The sequence below is a fragment of the Anabrus simplex genome, chromosome 6 (genome assembly GCF_040414725.1).
Source record: "Anabrus simplex isolate iqAnaSimp1 chromosome 6, ASM4041472v1, whole genome shotgun sequence".
Taxonomy (NCBI): Eukaryota; Metazoa; Arthropoda; class Insecta; order Orthoptera; family Tettigoniidae; genus Anabrus; species Anabrus simplex.
In genome coordinates this window covers 96,304,769-96,329,948 of record NC_090270.1, presented here as the reverse complement: position 1 = coordinate 96,329,948, position 25,180 = coordinate 96,304,769, and the positions used below count along the sequence as shown (strand labels likewise).

General features: G+C 38.1%; 1 protein-coding gene across 1 annotated transcript in view; it reads right to left on the bottom strand.

The window, feature by feature from the left end:
* LOC136875475 (sphingomyelin phosphodiesterase 4) overlaps positions 1 to 25,180 on the bottom strand; it is a 189,021-nt gene that overhangs the window by 125,572 nt on the left and 38,269 nt on the right. Inside the window, exons 4-7 of the mRNA XM_067149018.2 lie at positions 17,722 to 17,821; positions 7,818 to 8,043; positions 3,077 to 3,254; positions 214 to 326 (exon numbers count right to left, since the gene is read on the bottom strand). Coding sequence (XP_067005119.2) covers positions 214 to 326; positions 3,077 to 3,254; positions 7,818 to 8,043; positions 17,722 to 17,821 — 617 coding nt within the window. The remainder of the gene's footprint in view (positions 1 to 213; positions 327 to 3,076; positions 3,255 to 7,817; positions 8,044 to 17,721; positions 17,822 to 25,180) is intronic.

Genomic DNA, 25,180 nt, shown 5'->3' with positions numbered 1-25,180 from the left:
GTAATGGACATACATTAATGTTATGGCAAGAAGTTGTTTAAATGAGACAATGTTTGTATTTTATATACTATACAGTTTCATGACTTTGTGAGATTATAGATGTTACCTGTATGGTCTGTCATTACATCAATGTCCAACGGATTTACACTGTTTGGTGAAATGAACTATAAAATTGCTTATTACAAATGTTATGCTTAATTTTCCCTACAATACCTTTTCAGAGCATCCAGTGCAGACATATCACCAACAGCACTATTGGCAAAGTAGTGATAGTGTTTCACCATGGTCCGCACCACTCGCACGTGATCTACTGAAGGAGGTGGCTCCTAAACACACAAGAACCTAGTCAGCAAGTTGGAATGGGCTACAGTATTTCACATACATATCAAGACAGAGGAGGAAAATATCCAGCATACAGCAATTTACTGAGATTTGGAGAAAAAGAGGCATGCATACGAAACTGCACAAAACTCTGTATCTCTATTGGATGAAAATGTAACAATAAAGTACTCATTTCTTGTGGCATCCTTACCTAATGAGTATCTTGAGAATCTTGGTCTGAAATTTGTGTTATTATCTATATATATATAATAAGAGTTTTGTCTGTACATTGCTCAGAATTTACAAAGAATGGGTTTTCTGTATCAGTCGTGTACACAGTAACAAGGAAATGCACTTTTTAATTTTCCGTAATTTCTGTCTGTCTGTCTGTCTGTATGTATGTATGTATGTATGTATGTATGTATGTATGCTTGGAAGGTACTTTATCGCTCTAACTTAGCCGCCGATGACAGGCCGCTGCCGGCTGGTGGCGAGCGCGGTTTCCGGCACTTCTGCAGTTGAGCGCTGAGCTCCGAGATAGTAGGGTGTTCGATGAAGCTACTGCGTACTGTATGTAGTATTGTATAGTGTTTTATTGTGATTGTGTATAGTGCTGTAATGTATGTGAATATTCGTTACGTGAATGTGTATATCTGCACAATACTTGCACTAAGAGCAGAAAATCGTGCTCTAGGACAAGACAAAAGTTTCGAATGAAATTTCCAGGGAGACCCATTCCTATCAATCGGACAATAGAACAACTGGCCAAGAGATTCATACCTACAGGTTCAGTAAACAATAAAAATAGATATACAGGTTGTTATCTCCTTACTGAAGTGTGTTTGGTACGAGGATCATAAGTAAAAATCTGTGGCCCCCTCGTAGCCCAGATTTAACGGTATGTGATTTTTATTTGTGGGGAATGTTAAAAAATGTAGTTTATGGGAACAACCCTCACACAAGATGAACTCAAAGACAATATAAGAGTTACAATTGCATCGATCAGTGCTGAAGAACTTGGTAGAGTAATCGAAAACTTCATTAGGAGATGCCGATTATTCTGGCAGCGCATGGAGAACATTTTCGGTATAAACTGTAAAAATGGTGAGTAAACTGCATGATAAATGAATGATAATGATTTTTGAGCATAAACTGTAAACATGGTGAGTAAAATGCATGATAATGATTTTGAGCACTGTATTCTGCCGTACATACGCACGCACAGTAGGTGGCAACTGAACTGTCACTGGCGGCCAAGGTCAAGCGAGAAAGTCCCTTCCAAGCATAAATAAAGACCCTGTATGTATGTATGTATGTATGTATGTATGTATGTACCTGCATCACGAGAAAACGGGTGAAAAGAATTTAATGAAAATCGGTATGTCAAGTCGGGGAATGAACCACTACAATCTGGCTATAAATAATTTTATTCACGCCGAGTGAAATGGTAGTTTAGGGGAAGGCCTAAAAATTAATTCTCAAACATTGATAATATTAGTGGCCCTATTGATAAATACTACATAACTAAAGTTATATAAAATTTAATTTATGATCATTTATATCATACATTGTTACCATACTGGCTATGCTAACACAGATGTTCATGAATTTGTATTTTTGTTGTAAGTCCATATCAATGCCGAGCCATGAGAAAATGGGTTAACAGAATTTAATGAAAATCGGTATATAGAGTCGGGGAATAAGAAACTATAGTATAAATCATAAACAATTTTATTCACCCTGGATGAAATTGTACTTTAGGGGAAGGCGCCTAAAATTTAATTTTTAAATACCTATGTTATTGTTCCTATCGAAAAATACTACATAACGAAAGTTATAGAGAATACAATTTCCAATCATTTACGTTTTATTCACTTTTACCGTACCGACTATGATAAGAGTGGTATTTCAGAGTTGGAAGAGAACTACATGTGAAAGCCTACAATATCGGAAGCACATAACATTGATCAACAATAACATTACATTGACCATTGTTTGTTGTGATGTTCTTTGTCTCTTATGCTGCCGCTCAACTCCGATAGATGGGATTACCACTGCGTACTGAGTATAATAGCCTGATTGAATATTGGCCGTAAATAGCTGGGGAGTTAGAAAACTTTCTTCTTTAGCATTCCATTCCTCTGGTTCATATATTTTCTAATACTGCTGGTATGTAACACACTGGTTCATCATAGTATTCCAGCAATATGATCCCTACTCTTACACGCTGTTCTGAACTTGTATTGAATAGGTTGACTAATAAAATTTTGATAATCTTAAATTCAGTACTATGCTGCCACTCTAACAGTCCAAAGTTCCAGGGCTAAAATGACCAGACCGCAGACAGCTGTGATCCGTGAAGACTTGGGAAAACCACTAAGCCAGTCTTTCTGAAGATGTAAACAGGCAGGTGGAGAGTAAGTGTCTGCCATTATAATGAAATTCCCCGACCTGATTGTGACTGATGGTAGGCAAGCGGGCCTACCATTACAATGAAAATTTCCTAACCCAGTATTCATATGAGAAAAGACATTTGGTGATTTACCCATCACGTTTCTAGGGTAACATTAAGCGCTATGCAATTTAATACAGTCTTGCTTCCAATGTGTAGGCCAACACTACCTAACCTAGAATTCTGTATACAATGTAGAACTCCATAGCGAAGCAAGGGTACATCAGCTAGTCCTTTTATATACTGCCTATATTTTACTTTTGTTTGACAAGATACCAACAGAATCAAGTTAATTATACTCACCCTTAAAATGGAACCAGTTGTAGGGTCCTGTTTCCCGTAATTGAGCCACACATATGAGAATATATAGAAAACTGCCTCACTTCTCCATGCCAGTAAGTTGTATATGTATGGCTGCGGGGACATATCAGCAGTGTTACGAAGTGCAGATTGACGGAACTTACAAGGCTTCAGATCTGACCTAAAAAAACAATACTAAGTGTAGAAACAAAAAGAAAAACTGTAAAATGTCCAAACACTAGGAGGGCATAACCTCAAGTTACAAGAAAACCCTACTAAAGCTAAACCATGTCTGTCATGAAAAAGATCACTACACACTATAATATACAGTGTCTTAATACTTGTAGCCATATTTGCACACTAACTCTGCTATTTCCTTGATCACAAGAGCCCAGATTTCTAGACAGTAAGAGATTAGAATGCAAACTAATTTGGATAATAGAAAGTTTTTTAAAATTTGTTTTATGTCGCACTGACAAAGATAGGTGTTATGGCGATGATGGGATAGGAAAAGCCTAGGAGTGGGAAGGAAGTACCTGTGGCCTTAATTAAGGTACAGCCCCAGCATTTGCCTGGCGTGAAAATGGGGAAACCACGGAAAACCACCTTCAGGGTTGCGGACAGTGGGGTTTGAACCCACTATCTCCCAGATGCAAGCTCACAGCTGCACACACCTAACCGCATGGCCAATCACCCGGTAATAGGAAGTGCTCTTCCAGAATGTAGGGAGAGTAACAAAGTTCTAGAATATCTAATAGGTTGAACCCCTAATGTTCATGCTAATCTCATAACAGAACCATTGTGCAGGGTAAAGGATACTTGTTACTCACTGCAATAACTTTGCTTCTAATCCATTACTGCCTAAAAATCTGGGCTCTATCGATTACAAGTTTAGATACTATGATACAATAAAAGATTCATGATCCCGTAATCTTGACAGATCTTCAGTCTTGCTGTGGGAAAAAATGTAGGATAAGAAGAAAGCCAGATATGTACAGGAAAAGAAGAAACTAAGACAAAGATAAACACAAGTGGTAAAAGAATAGGAACACAGGACAAACACAAAAGGAGAAAAGGATCCCAAAGCGATAACAATATATGTAAAGGAAGGGAACAAACAAGTGTCAAATCAAGTCGTCCTTATTTTTTTAATTTTACAATTTGCTTCACGTCACACCAACATAGATAGGTCTTATGGTGGCAATGGAATAGGAAAGGGCTAGGAGTGGGAAGGAAGTGGACGTGGCCTCAATTAAAATATGGCCCCAGTATTTGCCAGGTATGAAAATGGGAAGCCATGGACTATCATCTTCAGCACTGCTGACAGTGGAGTTCAAACCCACTATTTCCCAAATGCAAGCTCACAGCCATGCAAACCTAACCACACTGCCAACTCGCTCGGTCAAATCAACACTAATAAGAAATTAAAATGAATGTCCACCTGTTTAATACCATTTAATATGATGTCAAATCACTTTTACAATGGGACCAGTTTCAACCCCATTATGGGTCATCTTCAGCCATTGACTAAAATTGACAATATATAGTGAAAATACACTCAAATTAACACTTTAAAAAAATTATGTACATATTACAAATTAGTTTGTAAAAGAGGCAAAATCTCTTGGTCTATAATACTATAATTAGTGAATTTAAAGTGTGCTAGTCGAATTTTATCTTGTGTGACACTGCACTTGTATTAATTTCTTATTAATGTGAATGTTCGTCAATACGGATCATGATGAAGATTATATCGTACGGTCAAATCAAATAAGAGAGAGAGGGAAGAGGGGGGCAATAAGAAAGGAACACACATAATTCCATTGGGATCCTTTTCTCCTTTTTTGTTTGTCCTGTGTTCCTATTCTTTTACCATCTGTATTTTTGTCTTACGTTCCTTCCATAAGCCCCATTAATATTGATAGCTCCCCATCGAATTCAATTTTGTTTGCCAAGTTGTTTCCAAGGAGTCCCTCGCCTGTCAGATGGGAGTGAGACTCCATTAGTATAATTAGGTCCGAGGCTTACAAATGTTCTGAGCGTGCTCGATGAAAATTCTGAGAAGTAAGATGCTAGTCTTAAATACACATAGTCCAAGTGAGGATCTCTCCTCTAACGGGTTAGGAACCACCAGAGGATTGCATAATCCTAGGCGCCCAAGCACAAGGAGGGCCATGATTCAGAATATGTCTGAGATGCCCACTCCCATTCGATAGCAACTGGTATCCCGACTCTCAGGACCACCTACTAGGCCACTCAGCCGTTGCTCATGGTTCATTAACTAGGACGTGATTACAGTAACCCACAACAAGCTCGCTGGGTGTTGAGAAGAGGTGGATGAATAAGAACTGGGATTCAAGAGGAGAGAGTCTATCTCTTACAAGATGTTGCCCTCCTTCCACCAGTCATCATCATCATAAACTGATCAAATATCATATAAAGAAAAATTATTAGCACAGGAGGTGTGTGAAGATGTGGGGACCGGGTGAGTCGGCCAAGCGGTCAGGGGCACGCGACTGTGAGCTTGCATCCATGAGATAGCGAGTTCGAATCCCACTGTCGGTAGCCCTGAAGATGGTTTTCCGTGGTTTCCCATCTTCACCCCAGGTAAATGCTGGGGCTGTACCTTAGTTAAGGCCACAGCAAAAAAAAAAAAAAAAGAGTGGAGATTGTCCTTATCCTTTTGTGTTTCCATGTTTGTCCTTGTCTCTTATTTCAGTTGCTCCCTCTTCCCACACTGACCTGCCATTGTGTTTGTCCTATTATATGTGTTCCTTTCTTATTCTCCTCCAGTCCTCTCTCACTCTGACTTAACTGAAGAATATGAAAAATAGATGGTAGGCCTATGGCTTTTTACTTTTTTTCTTCTTTTTTTTTTTACAACTTGCTTTATGTTGCTCCAACACAGATAGGTCTAATACCAACATAAATGGTCCATTATTGGACATTATAAATTTTCCAGATAACTCATTCCTGGTTGCTAACGTTTCGCCCCCGTGTGCTAAGTTGGGCTCTACGCAGTGGTCTCCATAGTATGCACTAGCCATGCGTCTTGGTGGGTGTGCTAAGTCAACTGATGAGCCCAACTTAGCACACGGGGGCGAAACGCTGGCAACCAGGAATGAGTTAGCTGGAAAATTTATAATGTCCAATAATTGACCATTTATATTGGTATTATAAATTTACTCATTCGGGACAGATATTTCAGGTTCCCTATAGGAATCAACATCTATATCACAGAGAGGTCTTACGGCAACGATGGGATAAGAAAGGCCTAGGAGTGGGAAGGAATCGGCCGTGGCCTTAATTAAGGTACAGCCCTAGCAATTGTCTGGTGTGAAAATGGGTAAGCACAGAAAACCATCTTCAGGGCTGCTGACAGCGGGGCTTGAACCCACTATCTCCTGGATGCAAACTTACAGCTGCGCGTCCCTAACCACACGGCCAACTCTCACCCGGTGGCTTTTTACTTTCTTTATGGATTGGTAAAGTAGAACTTGTTATTAAATATTTAGCCTGAAGCAGGTACTGTAACACACCTGTGTGTGTATTTGTGTAGGGTAAGAGGTGTGAAATGAGAGAGGTTGAGGAGAGGGAGACAGGGAATACAAGGAAGTAGAGGAAGGGAAATCTTATGATGTATGTAAATTTGGTTTAAAGTTATCATTTGCAAATCTCCCCAAAAAGGATACTGGCTTTTTCTGATATTTCATTACGATTGAAATTAGTATTTTTTTTTTAATCAATACCAAGGTAAATGTTGTCAAATATATTAAGTAGGTAACTTTTGTTTGTGAATTGTAAAATGTTAAGGTCTGGTTCTATTGATGAGAAGGAATGACCTTGATCAGTCACATGCAGGCTCATAGCATTATTGATGGGCATTAAAATGTTCTTGATGTCTAACTAAAGAAACTCCTTCTCGATTGGCCAATATAGCTTGCGTCAAATTGGACATATTTCATTTTACATACACCAGATTACAAAAATTTATTAGAATTAACAACATTGGTATTAAAAAATAGACTGGAGTTAGTATTATTGATACTAAAAGCTGTATTGAGGTTAGATCTGCAGCCGTGAAAGCCATATTTTTTAAAGCCGAGAATGATTGGATTTTATTAATTTCATCTGCAATTTCAGTACAACTTCAGGCATTCTAGAAAAAGTCCATGTAATTTTTGCAGCTTGATTTTAAAACAAAAAATCTGGTCAAAAAATTGTGAAAGTTATGCAGACAAATACAGTATTTCATTTGCATATTTTAACATATTTAAAATGCTCATTTAATTTGAAACTTTGGATATCAATCATAATCGTAATAATGTGTATTTTCAATAAGCCTGTATTTCTAATTCTTGTGTTTGATAAACCAATTATTAAATAAACAAATTAATTTTGAAAATTATGCAAAATGAAATAATTCATCTGTATTTATCAATAACACAAATTTCATTGGTATTTGTATATAACAACCACCTATGGTGTATAATTGCCGATTATATGTTTGTCATAACGGATACATTGCTAAAATAATATGAAGTATGAAGAAAACTGCAAGAATTACACTAATTCTTATGACTGACAAAAACTTACAAAAGAGCTATTCAATTAAGAGTGTAGATTTGAGTGACCTTGAACACAAGACTCTCTCAGCCATCAGCATTACTTCTAGTCAAATACATCAAATACACAGAAAATATAACACAGGATAGGAGTTTAGAAGCTCATGGTGATCTTTTACCTGTATGAAGCCTGATTATGCCTTGGTAAAGTATTCCTTAAACTGGAATAGGTCACATCAACAAATGGCGATACTTCATTGCTGTTAAAGGGTAAAAATGCAGCCAAATATTCTACACATAGCTCCATATAAACAGACTCATGAATTGGAGAACTGATGCCAGTTTTCTGCAGCCAAGGATTGACTACATAGTAGGCATAATGAAAAATGTAGAGCTCAAAGGCATCTGAGAAATTCTTAAGGAAAAAGTATTACACTGAAATGAAATCACATATCAAAGACGAATTATTAATAATAGCGGTTGGTCAGTATTGGAAATAATATCCATTAAGATGCACTCAAGAAAATAAGAAAAAATTTACACTATTTCTCTCTTTCATCATCAAATTTGTGAAGGACAATGTTGCTCACTAATTACAAGCAATTACAAGCGATTTTCAAAAGTTGTTCCTACAAAGAAAAGACAACTGATTGTAATCTTCAGCCACTTTAATATTTGTTCACATGACATGTTGATGTATTTAGAAGGAAGAAGAATACTAATATAGAAAGGAATAATAATAATAATAATAATAATAATAATAATAATAATAATAATAATAATACCGGGCGAGTTGGCCGTGCGCGTAGAGGCGCGCGGCTGTGAGCTTGCATCCGGGAGATAGTAGGTTCGAATCCCACTATCGGCAGCCCTGAAAATGGTTTTCCGTGGTTTCCCATTTTCACACCAGGCAAATGCTGGGGCTGTACCTTAATTAAGGCCATGGCCGCTTCCTTCCAACTCCTAGACCTTTCCTATCCCATCGTCGCCATAAGACCTATCTGTGTCGGTGCGACGTAAAGCCCCTAGCAAAAAAAAAAAAAAAAAAAAAAAAAAAAAAAAAAAAAAAAAAAAAAAAAAAAATAATAATCTTAAAGTCAAATAAAAACAGGAATTAAGGGAATGATTTGATTGTATACGATTGAATAAAAACACTGGCTAAGTAGCATAGACACTGGCTTCTCGCCAAGGACGGTGTGATTCAAACCTCTGCCAGTGGAATGTTTAACACGAAAAGTTACATCCTTGAAGTTCAGATTTCACACAGCAGTAGAAGTCCCATGTTTATGATCTTGATATCGACGACGACGACAACGACGACGACGACGACGACGACGACGACGACGACGACGACAACAACAACAACAACAATAATAATAATAATAATAATAATAATAATAATAATAATAATAATAATAATAATAATAGCAGCAGCTTCAGCTACCATGCCTAAGAATTTTTATTTGAAGGCATTCAGGATACCTGCATATAAATTTTAATGTTCCATAGTATTCTATAACAAGCCTCCGTGGCTCAGACGGCAGCGCGTCGGCCTCTCACCACTGGATACTGTGGTCCAAATCCCAGTCGTTCCATGTGAGATTTGTGCTGGATAAAGCGGAGGCGGGACAGGTTTTTCTCGGGGTACTCCGGTTTTCTCCGTCATCTTTCATTCCAGCAACACTCTCCATTCTCATTTCATAGCACCTATCAGTCATTAATTAATCACTTTGGGAGTGGCGACCCCATTGTACTAATAGCATATATCTGCTTCATTCATTCCATCCCTGACCCGGTCAATGACTGGAAAACAGGTTGTAGGTTATCAATTTTCAGTCTTCTATAAGATAACAGAGAAAGTAGACCACTGTTGGGTAGAAGACAGCAGTCAGGACAAAGAATAAAACACTCAACAAAACTGAAATGCAGAAACAACATTCTCCAAATAGACATAACTTACAAGTCTTTACAAACCAAAAAGCAGTGAGCAGCTCTAGTCCTACATGGAATAAACTTGTGAAAATTCCTAAACAAGCCATACAGAAAAAAGCAAGAGCATTCAAATGTTACTATACACAGAGTTGGCATTTACTAGATACAGGACATGAATACAGACATCATCACAAGTAATGAACTTATTTAAATCAGCCGATGAGAAACAGATTTGGTAGTATAAAATTCAAGTATAACATTGAAGGTCATCGGCCCCTAGACCACATTATAGAGAGACTTTCTAACTGTAATGCTGGTAATGAACACAAACTATGTTTTCACATCTGGGAATTACTTCCTGACGATGCTGAATATAACCGGTTAAGGGCATTACAGAAAGGCAACTTGTTTACCAAAAAACTGAAGTGAAGTAATTTTCAGTCATTGTTAATTCCTATTATCACTATACAGTGTGGGGGGAGTATGGCTAGGCAGATCAGAGGTGATAGATAGATAGATAGATTGATTGACTAATAATTCTTCTCGCAGTGTTCTACACACGGTCCAGGCAGATATACCAATGACACGTGCTATCTACATGTACTGTGATCTGGATATTTTCCAATATTGCAAGGATATCATCTTCCACGCCTAGGATTACATGTGGACGTACAGGCCTTTGATATTCATTGCATCATGTCACACAACTGGTATCGTGAACATGCTACACTACAACAAATACCGTTGCTGGATTCGGCATCCATCTGTTAGGGAATTTTTCTTGATAACATCAAGTAACACAGCATATATTTTGTTGTGCCTCACCATTCGCTGTCAATGTGTCAAGATACTTGTGGTTTGAATACAATGCCATCGTCCAAGATCTCATTTAAAAACCTTTTTCCCCCCCTGCTAAACCATGAAACTTTTACTCTACCTTTTGGTAGTACCAACCTAGGGAATTGTACATTCTCAGCTGCCAAACCAAACCCCTCCCACTCTGTGTAACAGATGGCAGCAATTAAGAGAAAAAATTATCATGACACCATTTCTTCATCCAAGTGTTTATCCTACTGATGTACGATCCACTTGACGGATCAAGGAACACCATTTCCCACAATCCAAAACAACATTATGCTGTAGGTGAATAGCTCTTATGTCAGCAACCATGGCATCTTGTTTTGGTCTTCCAATTTGTCGAGCTCCACTAACTTTAAGGTGGTAGGCAGTATTGGCCACGGTGTTAGGTGATGCACACATTATGTGGCCGCATCACTGGAGAAGTCCCTCATGTATTTTCTCATTTATTAAGGCGATGCCAATCTTCTGCCGAATAGCATTGTTTGTAATGTAGTCAAGGAGAGAGTTTCCCATCGACCAGTGCAACACAACATGAAGTTGGAGTTCTACTCATCTTGTAACTAGCCAGCACTCAGCTTCATAGATAGCAAATGGGTGAACAACTGTACAATATTTTTGACTTCAGGTGTATCATGGCACTTTTATTTTCTCATACAACACATTTTGTGACAATCAAATGATGATCTTATGTATTTAACATATCTCGTTATTGTTTCACTTTTAGGGATTTGAAATACAGTCGAACCTGCTCTAATGGACACCCACATTCAGCGGACACCTCCCTGTATGGACAATTTTTCTCGGAACCGATTTTATTTTACATAAGACAAGTGTTACATTGGCCTCATTTAAGCGGACACCTCAAACTCTGGACAGCGGACATCGCCATTTGTCCCGTCCACTTGACTTAAGCAGACACTTTACACGTTGCAGGATAATTTATTCTCCCACACTTGTTGCGATGTGGGAGCTTGCGTGCCTAAGTGATTCTGAGAGCTATGCCGGTGGGAGCATAAGCTCCTGCTAGGGCCACCATAGCCGGACAGGTCAAAGGTGATAGGCCAGACTAAGAGGGATACATTGGTCCTCCAGGTTGGGGGTTGATCATGGGGCTAACAACCCTATATCGGAAAAACAAATCATTACAAAACTCATAGACAAGAATAGATGGACTGATGACAATGGTAAACGATCCACACGAGGAAATGGAAGATGCAAACGGAAATATGATATGTATATAGCAACCTGGAATGTACGAACCCCGAATAAACCAAGAGCCCTGAACAGTCTGAAGCAAGAAATGGAGAAATATAATATTGGAATAGCAGCAATTCAGGAAGTCAGATGGAAAGGAAATGGTGTTTTAGAAGTGGTAGATATACAGTTCTGCATAGTGGTGGAGCCAGAGGTACAGTAGATGGCACAGGCTTCCTAGTGGATGACAGATATAAGTCAGCAGTTTTGAATTTTAAACCTGTAAATGAAAGAATATGCACTCTAAGGATGAAGGCCCATTTTTTCAATATCATGCTTGCATGTCTGTATGCACCTACAGAGGAGGCTGAGGATGAAGAGAAAGATATGTTCTATGGATGATTGGAACAAGAAATAGAATGCATCCCAAGACAAGATGTAAAAATCATACTTGGAGATTTCAACGCTAAAGTGGGTAAAGAAGAAGCCTATAGGGAGGCAGTTGGGAAGGAAAGTTTGCATGATGAGTCAAATGATAATGGATAGAGGCTAACTGATTTTACCATGGGAAACTCGATGATGGTGAAAAGTACATGGTTTCAGAGAAAAAATATACAGAAAGCCACTTGGTGTTCACCAGATGGTGTTACCTTGAATCAAATAGACCCTGTAGTAATCGATCGGAGACATGGATCTGACATACTATAAACTGACAGTTGTAGGGGAGCTGATTGTGATTCGGACCATTACTTGGTATGGGTACAATACAGGCAACGTATTGCAACTTACAGATCTGCTAAGAAAGGGAAAGCTCCAAGGAGATATATGGTCTCAAAATTGAAAGATAAAGAAACTGCGCAGCTATATGAATCCAGGATGGAGAAGAAATTGGAGGTTAAACAACAAAGCTGGGCAGTGGAAAACATCGAAGGAAAGTGGATTTTATTGAGGGATGCATTGCAGGAAACTGCGGATGAAGTACTACGAGTGGAAGTAAAGACTGAAAGGTAAGGATGGTTTGATGATGATTGCAAAAGAGCAATTAAGGAGAGAAGCGAAGCAAGGAAGAAAATGTTTAACAGGAAAACAAGAACATATGTAGAAGAATTTAGGAAGAACAGGAAAGAGGCAGACAGAATTCGTAGGAGAAAGAAAAGAGAGGCAGAGAGGAAATGGATTACAGATTTGGAGAAACAATATGATATGCAAGTAGTACAGAAGTTCTATGGAAAAATAAAGGACGTACAGAGAGGTTTTCAACCACATGCTGTATTCTGTAGAGATAAAGAAGGAAACACGATTGGGAGAAGAGGCCGGATTCTTGACCGATGGGCGGAATACTTTAGTGAAATGTTGAATGTGGCTGCAGAGACGGTGAGATAGGAAGAAGAGGATGGGCAGCCTTGGCAGGATCCTAGCCTAGATTTAAAACCAGTGCCTGTACCATCTATAGAAGAAGTGAGGACGGCAAGTAAGTACTTGAAGAATAATAAGGCTCCAGGAAGTGACAACATTTCAGATGAGATGATTAAATACGGGGGTGAACAGTTGATGCAACTTGTTCGCCAACTAACTGTGGAAGTTTGGGAGACAGAACAAATGCCAGAGCATTGGAGCTTAGCGATTATTTGCCCAATTCATAAGAAGAAAGATAAAGCAAATTGTGAAAATTATAGAGGTATATCTTTGCTACGTGTGGTTTATAAGGTCTTAGCCAAAATTTTGTCTATGAGATTCACTCCACTGGTTGAGCAGATACTAGGAGACTACCAAAGTGGCTTTTGACAGGGTAGATCAACAACAGATCACATCTTCACTGTCAGGCAAGTAATGGAGAAATGCTATGAATATAATGTGGATGTGCATCAGCTGTTTGTGGATTTTGGGCAGGCTTATGATAGTATGAAAAGGAGGAAACTGTATCAAACAATGATGGACATGGAGTTCCCAACTAAATTGATAAGACTGGTACAAATGACCCTAACAGGTACTAAGTGCATGGTTAAAACAGAAGGAAATCTTACTAAAGAGTTTGAAGTAAACCAAGGTTTGCGGCAAGGGGATGTGTTATCTACCCTGCTCTTCAATGTGGTTTTGGAACGTGTGATGAGAAAGGTGGAGGTCAGTAATCTAGGTGGTACGCTGTTCAACCGTGTAACACAGAATCTGGCTTATGCTGATGATGTTGATATGCTGTCTAGAAGATTGAAAGACATAGAGGAAGGACTGGATAGATTAGAAAAGGAAGGAGGAGAAATGGGCCTAAGAGTGAATAATTCCAAAACTCATTACCTGTTTGCATCTAGGAGGACCGTAGTTAGGGAAGACAAGTGCTTAAAATTAAATGGGATTAACTATGAGAGATGTGAAAAGTTTAAGTATTTAGGAGTGCTGGTAATAAATGATAACGATATGAAAGAGGAAATAAAAGCGAGGATTGCTGCAGGCAATAGGGTTTACTTAGCTTTACTGAAAGTGTTTAGATCACCCAGCCTTGGTAGAAGATTAAAGTTGACAGTCTATCGAACAGTATTACGACCAGTGGTAACTTATGGCTCTGAAACATGGACAATGACCAAAGTGGATGAAGAACTGTTGAACAGATGGGAGAGAAAAATACTGAGAAAGATTTTTGGCCCAGTGAAGGAAGGGGAATTGTGGAGAATAAGGAAAAACAAGGAATTGGAAGAACTCTATGGACATCCAAGTATCGTAACCGAAATAAAAAGTAACAGATTAAGGTGGTTGGGACACTATAACCCTTTCAGACCGAGTACGCACAATTGTGCGGGTTCGTATTTTAGTTATCCCTGACCGTATTTGATGTTTTTTCGGCGCTACACCGGACTGCAGTGATTGTGCAGGACACGTGGCATGTATTTCAATTGATTTTAGTATGCGCTTGACTGCCAGGGCGAAGGAAGAAGAGTTTAAAAAGCACAGTTGATCGGCGAGATGGCATGAAGCAGTAGTGCCGAAAGTAAGTATTTATTTACTGCGTTTATATTAATCTAGAAGCTTTACTGAATACCGGAATATATTCAATGAAGTGTGTACATTGGTTAGTGAACGTAAATTTTGAAGCTACACCATCGTACGTGATACGAGGTTTTGAATTTTGATACGCACAATTGTGTGGGTCCTGTTTTTCGGATGTTAGTTTTTTTTTTTTTTTGTAAAATAAACTATTAATATGTGTATTGAGGAGCATTTTAGTCAGTTCTTGATGTACAAACAATAATTCACACCTCCAGTTTTCTTTCAGGTCTGAAAGGGATAATCTATAATCTATCATACTTGTGGTTGGGACATGTGGAGAGAATGCCAGATAATAGGGCTGTCAAGAAGATCTCTAAAGGAAATCCAGGTGGCAGAAGATGGAAAGGAAGACCCCGGAAAAGATGGCTGGATGATGTGGAGGAGGATTTAAGAAAGATGGGAATAAGAAGATAGAGGAGGCGTGCAGAAGATCGTGAAGATTGGACTACAATCGTCAGAGAAGCCAAAGCCCTACAAGGGCTGTAGCGCCGAGGAGTAACTGAGGACAATTTATTACGCCAGACCACATGCCATCCTTTCTTTTAAAACCATTCTTCAGACATAAGGAAATCCCTTTTGAATGTTTGTACTATTTCAAGTGCAAGGGGAGTGAAGGTACATCGGAATGCAGTTCTACCTAGTGGTGTATAGGCCTATTCCGAGAATTCTAATTGCCCAGAAATGCTGCCAGAGTCTGTTGACTCACGGGGATTTTCTTCCCTTCTTGCATCATTCTATTCATGACTCGGATTGTCGCTGATATGGTCGAGCTCAGGTAGTCAACTTGAGAAGGAAAAGACAGCAAAGGCGCTAATCAGTGAGGCAGAAATACCGTAGCATTTCAGTTGTCTGTTACACATGAGTAACAAGGGACGATCATGTTTAGATCTTGAGGCAAGAAGAAATGTGATTATAGAAAGTGACTAGGGACTTTCAGTGAGAAAGCTTGCCGAAAAATTCAACTGCGGGAAAACTCAAATAAACACTACTGTGAAGAATAGAAGTGAAATTTTAAAGGAGTGGGAGGAAAATAGGAATCGAGGAATGAAAAGAAAGCGAAGCGGAAGTCAGTTTTTTCAGAAGTGAACGTTGCGGTATATGAGTGGTTCAAGTGTGCTCGAGTGAAGAAACTGTGTGTGAGTGGACCAATGTTACAAGAACGAGCTTGAGAAATCACAAATAATCTGAAAGTTGAGAATTTTGTAGCTAGCAATGGTTGGTTAGATTGTTTTAGAAAATGTCATAACGTTAGTTTCAAAACAGCCTGTGGAGAAGGTGGTGACGTGTCTGCGACTGAAGTAACGGATTGGAAAGATAGGTTACCAAACATTTTGAATAGTTACGAACTGAAAGATCTTTTGAATGTTGATGAAACTGGTCTGTTCTTTAGGGCGATCCCGAAGAAGTCACTAACTTTGTCGAATGAAAGTTGCAAAGGTCAAAAGAAAGATTCACCATCATGTTTTGTTGTAACGCACTCTGTGAAAAGGAAAATTCTCTAATAATCGGTAAATCTTTGAGACCCAGGTGCTTTAAAACATGGACTTAGATTGTCTTGGTGTCAAATGGCATGCAAATAAAAAGGCATGGATGACATCAGCAATAATCAAGAATTGGCTCCTAGCTGTGGATTCCAAGATGAAGGCCAGAAACCGTAATGTGATCTTATTGCTAGATAATGCTACATGTCATCCAGAAATATGGCTTTCAAATGTAAAACTCTTGTTCCTTCCACCCAATACCACTTCTCATCTTCACCCATTGGATCAAGGAATCATTCAAGCATTCAAATTAGACCATCGTAAGAGGGTTTTACAGTCGTTAGTGGCACACAGCTGAAGAACAAGCAGAGGTAGAGGTTCGAAATGAATATGATGAACTTCAGACTTTAGCAACGACAGCTGCATTGACGTATGATATTGAAGCCGAAGCAGAGAATATTCCTTGCTGTGACGATCTCGAGGGCGACTGGCAGTCCCAACTCCAGGACGCACTTTACGGTAAGCTTTCTGTGTTATCAAGTTATACAGTAACTGTGTGTTGCACGTATCGTAAGGTCCATGTTTGTTTGCACCTCAGCCTCTCGTTCATTTTCTTCTTGCGATAGACAGCTTTTCATTCTTTTAAGCTAAATTTTCAGCTTTAATTTAATTCATTGCACTTCGTAAATATTTCTAGCTATCCATAGCAGCCTTCATTAGTCATACAAAAGGACCATTTTGAATAAAACTTATTGTTTTACAGAGCCCGAATCAGGAACGAAAAGTGACGATGACGGTGAGGCGGAAGAAGAACATGCAGTTCTATCAATGAAGCAGGGACTAAATATGCTTAAACGGATAAAGAATTTGTGTGTCACGCTGGACCACGAGTATGGCGAGAACACTATGGAACCATTTAACAGACTTTATTCCGTTTTCGAGAATATCGCAGTTAAGAAAACATGTGCTAAATTTACACAGACGAAGCTTCACGATTATTTCACGAAGCTGTAATGTTTGTAAATGATGTAAAATCACTTATAATAACTCTCTATGAAATACTAACACAGAAATGACTTAGAATAATAAAAATAAAGATATGTATGCTTATATTTAAGGTGGATGTTCTTTGCCGTTAAAATGTTTGATTATTTTTACAAACTTGTTTTAGCAGACACCTCTTGTAACAGACATTTTTCCTTGGAACCGGCGGTGTCCGCAGAAGGGAGGTTCGACTGTACGATGGTCAACATCTCCATGTATTCAGAGAGTGTGTACAGTTTGTCTGATAGCTTGTATGGTTGCAGTGTCTACACTGGTGTATTTGTTTGCACTGGAGATAGAACTAGGTACGAGGTGGCTGTGGTCTATATATTAAGTAGTGTCCCCACATCTGCCTGAAGCTAAACTGAGTAAATGCACTAAGTCACTACTGGGATTGTCCTCATGAGGTTGAGTCCTCAATTCCAACCTTCAAACAAGAATTAAAATTCTCCATGATCACAATGATTCCTTAACTCACGTCATAAAGAAAAGGAAAAAATTCCAAGAGATGAAAACTTAAAAAAAAGGATACTCAGACTCATGTGGGTGATTCTGCGAGTTCTTTCATCAATGCTCACTTTATCCATAAAGTATTCAGGCATTCCTTCTTCAAACAGATCACGAGCCCAACACTGGAGACAGAAGGAAAAAAAAAAAGACAAATGAGAACAAAGCATACTTTTGGATTTACCACAATATAAGCATAAAATATAAGAAGGTATATGCGACAGAAACAACAAAATCTTAATTTGAATATTCTTCAGTAAAATCCTTAAACAGCAGATAATAACTTGACTACATACATAGGAAAAAAGTACCCTCAGACTGAAGGTGTATTTGGCCAATGGCTGCTTTTCTTGAGACGGTAGTAGTGTAATTAAATTTTTCAATGTAGTGAATCTCACTGTTGGTATTGTCCTCACGTTTGCAATTTTAGAACCAGTTGCACACACGCATGCATGCATACCCATCCACCCACCCCTCCTGCATGACTGGATGTGGGATGATAATGAGGCACGGAGAGGGTGAAACCCGGTGTCGGCACATAGCCTATTCCTGTTAAATAATACCAAGGAGCCTGCTCAAAGCTTTACATCTCCATCCAATGGAAGACAATATGTCACGACTATTTCACATATTCAGAGACACAGGACATCAAAAGTGAATCGAAACCATGTAGCTGTAGTTATCTTAAGGTCTAGATTCTTCTTTATATTTTTTCTATTATCCCCAAATCTCTAAAGCATTCTTGTTGCATATGAACAAATTCAAATGGCTTGATTGGCCTTGCATTAGCATTAATCTCTATCCATTAAAAGGGCAGGTAAACTTGTGCTGTGGCTTTCCTTTTCTCCACAAGTGTAAAATCCCTATCACACTATCACAAGGCAGGAAACTGTGATCACTAACGAGGAACTTCTGATCTACCTGACTGAAATATTGCGACACTACGAGTAGGTGGTACAAGCTAATGATTCTACAATTGTTATTTTGGTCAACACACTTATCAGACCAAACAATGAGATGACACTCCTGGCCATGAGTGTAATGTAGTGAAGGACGACATGTGCAATTTCATTAGCTCAATGTTTAACTACATTTTCATCTCAGATATGCATAGAAACATCATTATTATCAACATTATGAACAGCACAGTTGTATGATGAAAGTTGCCTTTGGGAACACATTTGAATGTATCAGAACTGGGCAGAACAAAACTTGCTATAAATCAACACGCACTACATGAACATTGGATTTTATCTTTGCCAAGTTAGTGTCTCCTCTTAACTTGTTACATGCTCATTCTACCTTCCTATGATGTTCTTCGCTTTTGAGGTATATCCTATCGTGTTCTTCCTGAGTTTCAGTTGCACTAAGTTTAATACAGTATTTGTCAGAGTTAGCATATTATCGCTCCTAGGAGCCCCAAGGTGAACGCTGAACTCATTGTGAAATATTTGCCAGTACAGAAAATCAGAAACTCGACTTCAAGAAACTTAATTTTAAACATCTGATACATTATCTTCATATTCAAAATTTTAAAAGCTAATCTTAAGAAACATAGATCCTCATTCCAAACAGCAAATTGAAATTCTAGAATGTATATCCATTCTAAAAATGGTCTTAAGCAACAACTATTTTATCATTGATAATACTGTATATCAACATAATAGTTAAGCCATGGGATCAGGAAGTTTGGCTGAGATTTATCTTGATAACTAGGAACACACAAAAAGTTTTTAAAACAATATTTTCAACAACATCCAATTTTGGGCCAGATATCTAGATGAAACTTTGGAAAAACTCTACATCGACACGATTCGTGGAGGCCCAAATGCACAGCAGAGCTGCCGAGGCAAAGGAAGGACTGCAAAACATTTTTCTTCTTCAAGTCTTTGATTGCAAAGTCGGCACATTAATATAGACCTATCTGTATCGCTTACATCAAAATGTCCTGATTTGTGACTCTTGGCATGCTGTTTGATCGTCACTTCGCTTCTATCCATGGCTACCAGACAATAAAATAAATTGCTACCATACTTTAAAACAGAACTACTACTCAACACCAATGTCAAGAATAACTGACTATGATCAAGGGTCAACACAAAGAGAATGAACGTGTGTGCTTGAAAGTGTATTTGCTGTTTGATTGATTGTTCTATGCAGTGCTCTTTGGCCAGTGAAAGATATTCCACACATTGAATGATTTAATCCTTTGGCCTACCATTACTTGCGAAAGGAAATATTCCCTTACATACCATTTATTTTTTCGTCACTTTAACAAATTTGACTAAACACAATTATAAGAATACACAGAGCAAAATGAGCTTTTAGCTTGTCTATAGTAACAGGAAGCCAATATTTTTGTTTGTAAGCATTACTGGTTTCAAGGGAAGCAGATAAATTCGCAAGAAATGTAGAGGCATAGGCATTGGTTTCCTTGGTAAAGTGATCCAAGAACTGTTGGGTTAGAAATTCATTCCCTACGTCCATTTCTTTTGGATTATTTCCCAACCTCTCCTCACTATAAAGTGAATTTCAGAAACTGGTTTGCATGTTATAGAAACAGGCTTACTGTCAACAAGATCTAATTTCAAGTATCATTTTACTGGACTTCTCACCCGCTCTTGTTGCATTCCAGTTTTGTCACGTAGTTTCAATTGGCACTATCATCTTGGAACTGAAATCGGAATCACTTTCGTCACTGTCAGTTGAAGGAGAAGAAGAAGTATTTTCACTCTCCAGAGAATCATTTCCACTTACAACATCACTATTTTTTTAGGGCCTATTTATTTTATTTTTGCTATTTGCTTTACGTCGCACCGACACAGATAGGTCTTATGGCGACGATGGGACAGGAAGGGGCTAGGAGTGGGAAGGAAGCGGCCGTGGCCTTAATTAAGGTACAGCCCCAGCATTTGCCTGGTGTGAAGATGGGAAACCACTGAAAACCATTTTCAGGGCTGCCGACAGTGGGGTTCGAACCTACTATCTCCCGAATACTGGATACTTGCCGCACTTAAGCAACTGCGGCTATCGAGCTTGGTATCACTATTTTTAAGCCAGTTACGAATAACCTCATCCATGCCACGCTTGGATGCCGCCATGATTGTTTACGAGCGCCAAACTGAGGTGCTTTTTATTTTCTGTATTTCAGCTCAGAGTTACTAATTACACAGAGAAAATAGCTTCAGGTACTATCTGACATCAATCGGGTAGGCTGCAAAACGAACAGAATAAATCTCTCTGACCAGCTAATCACGATAATGAACTTATAAGTGTTTCGAGCACCAGGACGGAAGTATCCGTCAAAATATGTTACCGCCTTATGATTGCAATGGGCGCCGTAATAATTCTCTCTCTTGAAATAAATAACAACATATATCTTATTTTTAAGAAAAAAGCATCGTTTTTAAAAAGATATATGTTTATTTCATATAAAACAGAGAGTTTCGTATCTATTTCATATAAATTGTATAATTTCGCATTTTGAACCCATTTCGCATTTTATCGCTAATTCGAAATCGATAAAAACCACTCGTACGGGTCATATAAGATGAAGGCACATACACTGAAAAAGTTTTGACATATTTCGCATTTATACCAAATGCTAAAAATTACAAACTCTACTAATGGAATGTCTTATCGTTTCATCCTACTTTAAATGAGCAACAGTCAAATTCCATAAGCTATGTACTATGATGAAAATTTTTTTCATCCATGTGATTCTGTACAAAATTATTTCAAACCACAAGCCTAAGAAAGTGAAACTAATGTTTTAGCAGAACTTTGACGTAATTTTAATTTGATGATGTACATCAACTAAAACTGTCAATTTAATTTTGTTTTACAATATTATTTGAACACTCATATGTTTCTGTATCCCTTTCAGACCGTGTATGCACAATTGTGCGGGTTCATGTTTTATTTATGTCTGAGCTTATTTGACGTTTTCTTGGCGCAAGTCCGGACTGCAGTGATTGTGCGGGACACGTAGTATGTACTTCAGTCGTTTTTATTTAGCGCTTGGCCACCAGGGGGCAGGAAGAAGAGTTTAAAAATGCAGTTCATTGGCAAGGTGGCGGGCAGCAGTAAAGCCCAAAGTAAACAATTATTTGTTGCATTAATATTAATCTAGAAGCTTCACTGTCAGAATGTAATCTATGAAGTGTGTAAATTGTTTAGCAAATGTAAAATTGTGAACTTATAACATCGTATGTAATATCATGGGGTTTTGAATGTTGATATGCACAATTGTGCGGGCTAGGTTTTCCTACAGTCAATGCATGCGGGAGTGCTGGGTGCTGCCACAAAAAGCACTGTGAAAGCAGAATTCGTATTCTACGTGAGAAATGCAATGTATAAGATTTTAATTGTTTTAAATCGTTCCACACTGTAAAATAGAAAATCTGATCCTGTACATGTGTATCTTCACATGTGCCGAGCTGAATTTTTTAATTTTTTCTTTTTTGTAAGTAGTGAATTAAGTCTTAACACGCACAATTGTGTGGGTGCTCTTTTTTACGAGATAGTTCTTACTTTGTAAAATAAACTGTAAACATGTGTATTTGGGAGCATTTTAGTAAATTTTTGACATACAAACATAAATTCACACCTACAGTTTTCTTTCAGGTCTGACGAAAAGGTGCTGTCGCCAAAAAAGCTGTAAAAGCAAAACTCGTCCTCAGTGTAGAAAATACATATAATGTATACTTGCATTTAACAAAGATTTTAACTGTTCCATACTGGAAAATAGAACATCTGATCATGTAGGCCTACATATGTATATTCACATGCACTGAGGTAATTTTTGTAAGTAGTGAATTAAGTCCTGACACGCACAATTGTATGGGTGCTTTTTCTCAGATGTTAATTTTCATTTTGTAGAATAAACTAAAAATATAAGTATCCAAGAGCATTTTTGTCAGTTTTTGACGTATAAACAAAAATTCACACCGCCAGTTTTCTTTCAGGTCTGAAAGGGATATAATGACCTGTCAATTTTGTATAATTTTTGGCCGATGATGATCTCATGGAAAGATCAAAAGTATTGAATAGGGGGAACCACTTTTAGCTTTTCGCTTTCTAATTTGTATTTCAATACGGATCAATATGAAACTCATTATTTATGATTCATCAACATTGACTCAATGTTGCTGTTTGGTCACTACTTAGTTTTCTCAGAACAACAAAGCAACAGAAATAGTTCCTCACCAGTTCTTCACAGGGATCTGGAAGTCAAGTAGGGATGACATAAAAATATTAGTGTTGAACTGTAGAACTACTGTAAAGAAAGGCATAGAATTAAGTAATTTAATAGATATATACTTACCAGATATTGTAATAAGAGTTGAATCGTGGTTGAAAAATTATATAATGGATGCAGAAATTTTCTAATCGAAATGGAGTGTGTATCGTAGAGATAGGAATGGTAGGAGGGGGAGTATTCATTCAGGTTAAAGAAGAATTTGTAAGCTACGAAAAAGTTAAAGATGACAAACGTAAAATTCTAGGTGTAATAGGCGACTTCATGTCTTTGGAGTATACAGACCAGGAAAGGATAGCGCTGATGCTGATTCAGAATTATTTGATAAGATAATCAGCTATGTGCGAAACGATAAGGAAAGGAATGTGATTGTTGCGGGCGATCTCAATTTACCAAATGTCACTAGGGAAGGTAATGCAAACGACAGGAAACATGACCAACAAAAGGCAAATACGTAAATATGGGAAGGACAGCTGACTCAGAAAGTGATGGAACCAACTAGAGTGAAGAATATTCTGGACGAGGTGCTGGTAAAACCAGATGAGCTCTATAGAGAAACCGAAGTAATAGATGGTACTAGTGATCACGTAGTTGTTTCTGTCGTAGTTAAAAACAAATGTGATAGAAAGGAAGGTCTTAACAGTAGAACTATTAGGAAGTACCATATGGCTGATAAAACAGGCATGACGAAGTTTAAAAAAATAAATATGATTGGTGGAAAACAGAAAATAAAAATGTTAATAGACTCTGGGATGGGTTTAAAGCAATTTATTGTTGAGGAATGTGAAAACAGGTTTGTGCCTTTAAAGGCGGCAAGGAATGGTAAAGACCCATTATAACAGAGAATTAAAGAGACTAAGAAGGAGGTGCAGGTTGGAAAGAAAGAGAGTTAGAAATGGCTTTGGAATTAAGGAGAAATTGTAGGAACTTACTAGGAAATTAAATCTACCAAACAAATCAGCTAAGGATAATATGATGGCAAGCATAATTGGCAGTCATACAAATTTTTGTGAAAAATGAAAGGGTAAGTATAGCTTCTTCAACACAGAAGCAGGTTCCAAAAAGGACATTCCAGAAATAATTAATGAACAAGGGGAGTGTCTAAGTGAGGATCTTCAAAAAGCAGTATTCAGTTAGCAGTATGTAAAGATTGTTGGTTACAAGGATAATATCCAGATACAGGAGGTGACTAAAACTAAAGAAGAATTAAAATTTACCTGTGATAATGACATTTACAATAAGATACAAAAGTTGAAAACTAGAAAAACAGCTGGAATTGATAAGATTCCTGGGGATATACTAAAGACAGTGGGTTGGGATATAGTACCATATCTGAAGTACTTACCTGATTATAGTTTGCATGAAGGAGCTATACCGAATGAATGGAGAGTTGCTATAGTAGCCCCTGTGTATAAAGGAAAGGGTGATAGGTATAAAGCTGAATTGTTTTTTTTTTTTGCTAGGGGCTTTACGTCGCACCGACACAGATAGGTCTTATGGCGACGATGGGATAGGAAAGGCCTAGGAGTTGGAAGGAAGCGGCCGTGGCCTAATTAAGGTACAGCCCCAGCATTTGCCTGGTGTGAAAATGGGAAACCACGGAAAACCGTTTTCAGGGCTGCCGATAGTGGGATTCGAACCTACTATCTCCCGGATGCAAGCTCACAGCCGCGCGCCTCTACGCGCACGGCCAACTCGCCTTGTAAAGCTGAAAATTACAGGGCAGTTTGACATGCATTGCATGTAAGCTATGGGAAAGCATTCTTTCTGACTATATTAGACATGTTTGAAAAATAAAAGAGTGTTCGGGTTTAGGAAAGGTTATTCCACTGAAGCTCAACTTGCAGGATTTCAGCAAAATATAGCAAATATCTTGGATTCAGGAGGTCAAATAGACTGTATCACGATTGACCTGTCTAAGACATTTGATAGGGTGGATCATGGGAGACTACTTGCAAAAATGAGTACAATTGGACTAGACAAAAGAATGACTCAATGGGTGGCTATATTTCTAGAAAATAGAACTCAGAAAATTAGAGTAATAGGTAATTAAGAGGGGAATTCCTCAAGGCAGTGTTATTGGACCTTTATGTTTTCTTATATATATAAATGATATGAGAAACCAAGTGGAATCAGAAATAAGGCGTTTTGTGGATGATGTTATTCTGTATGAAGTAATAAATAACTTACAAGATTGTGAGCAACTGAAAAATGACCTTGATAA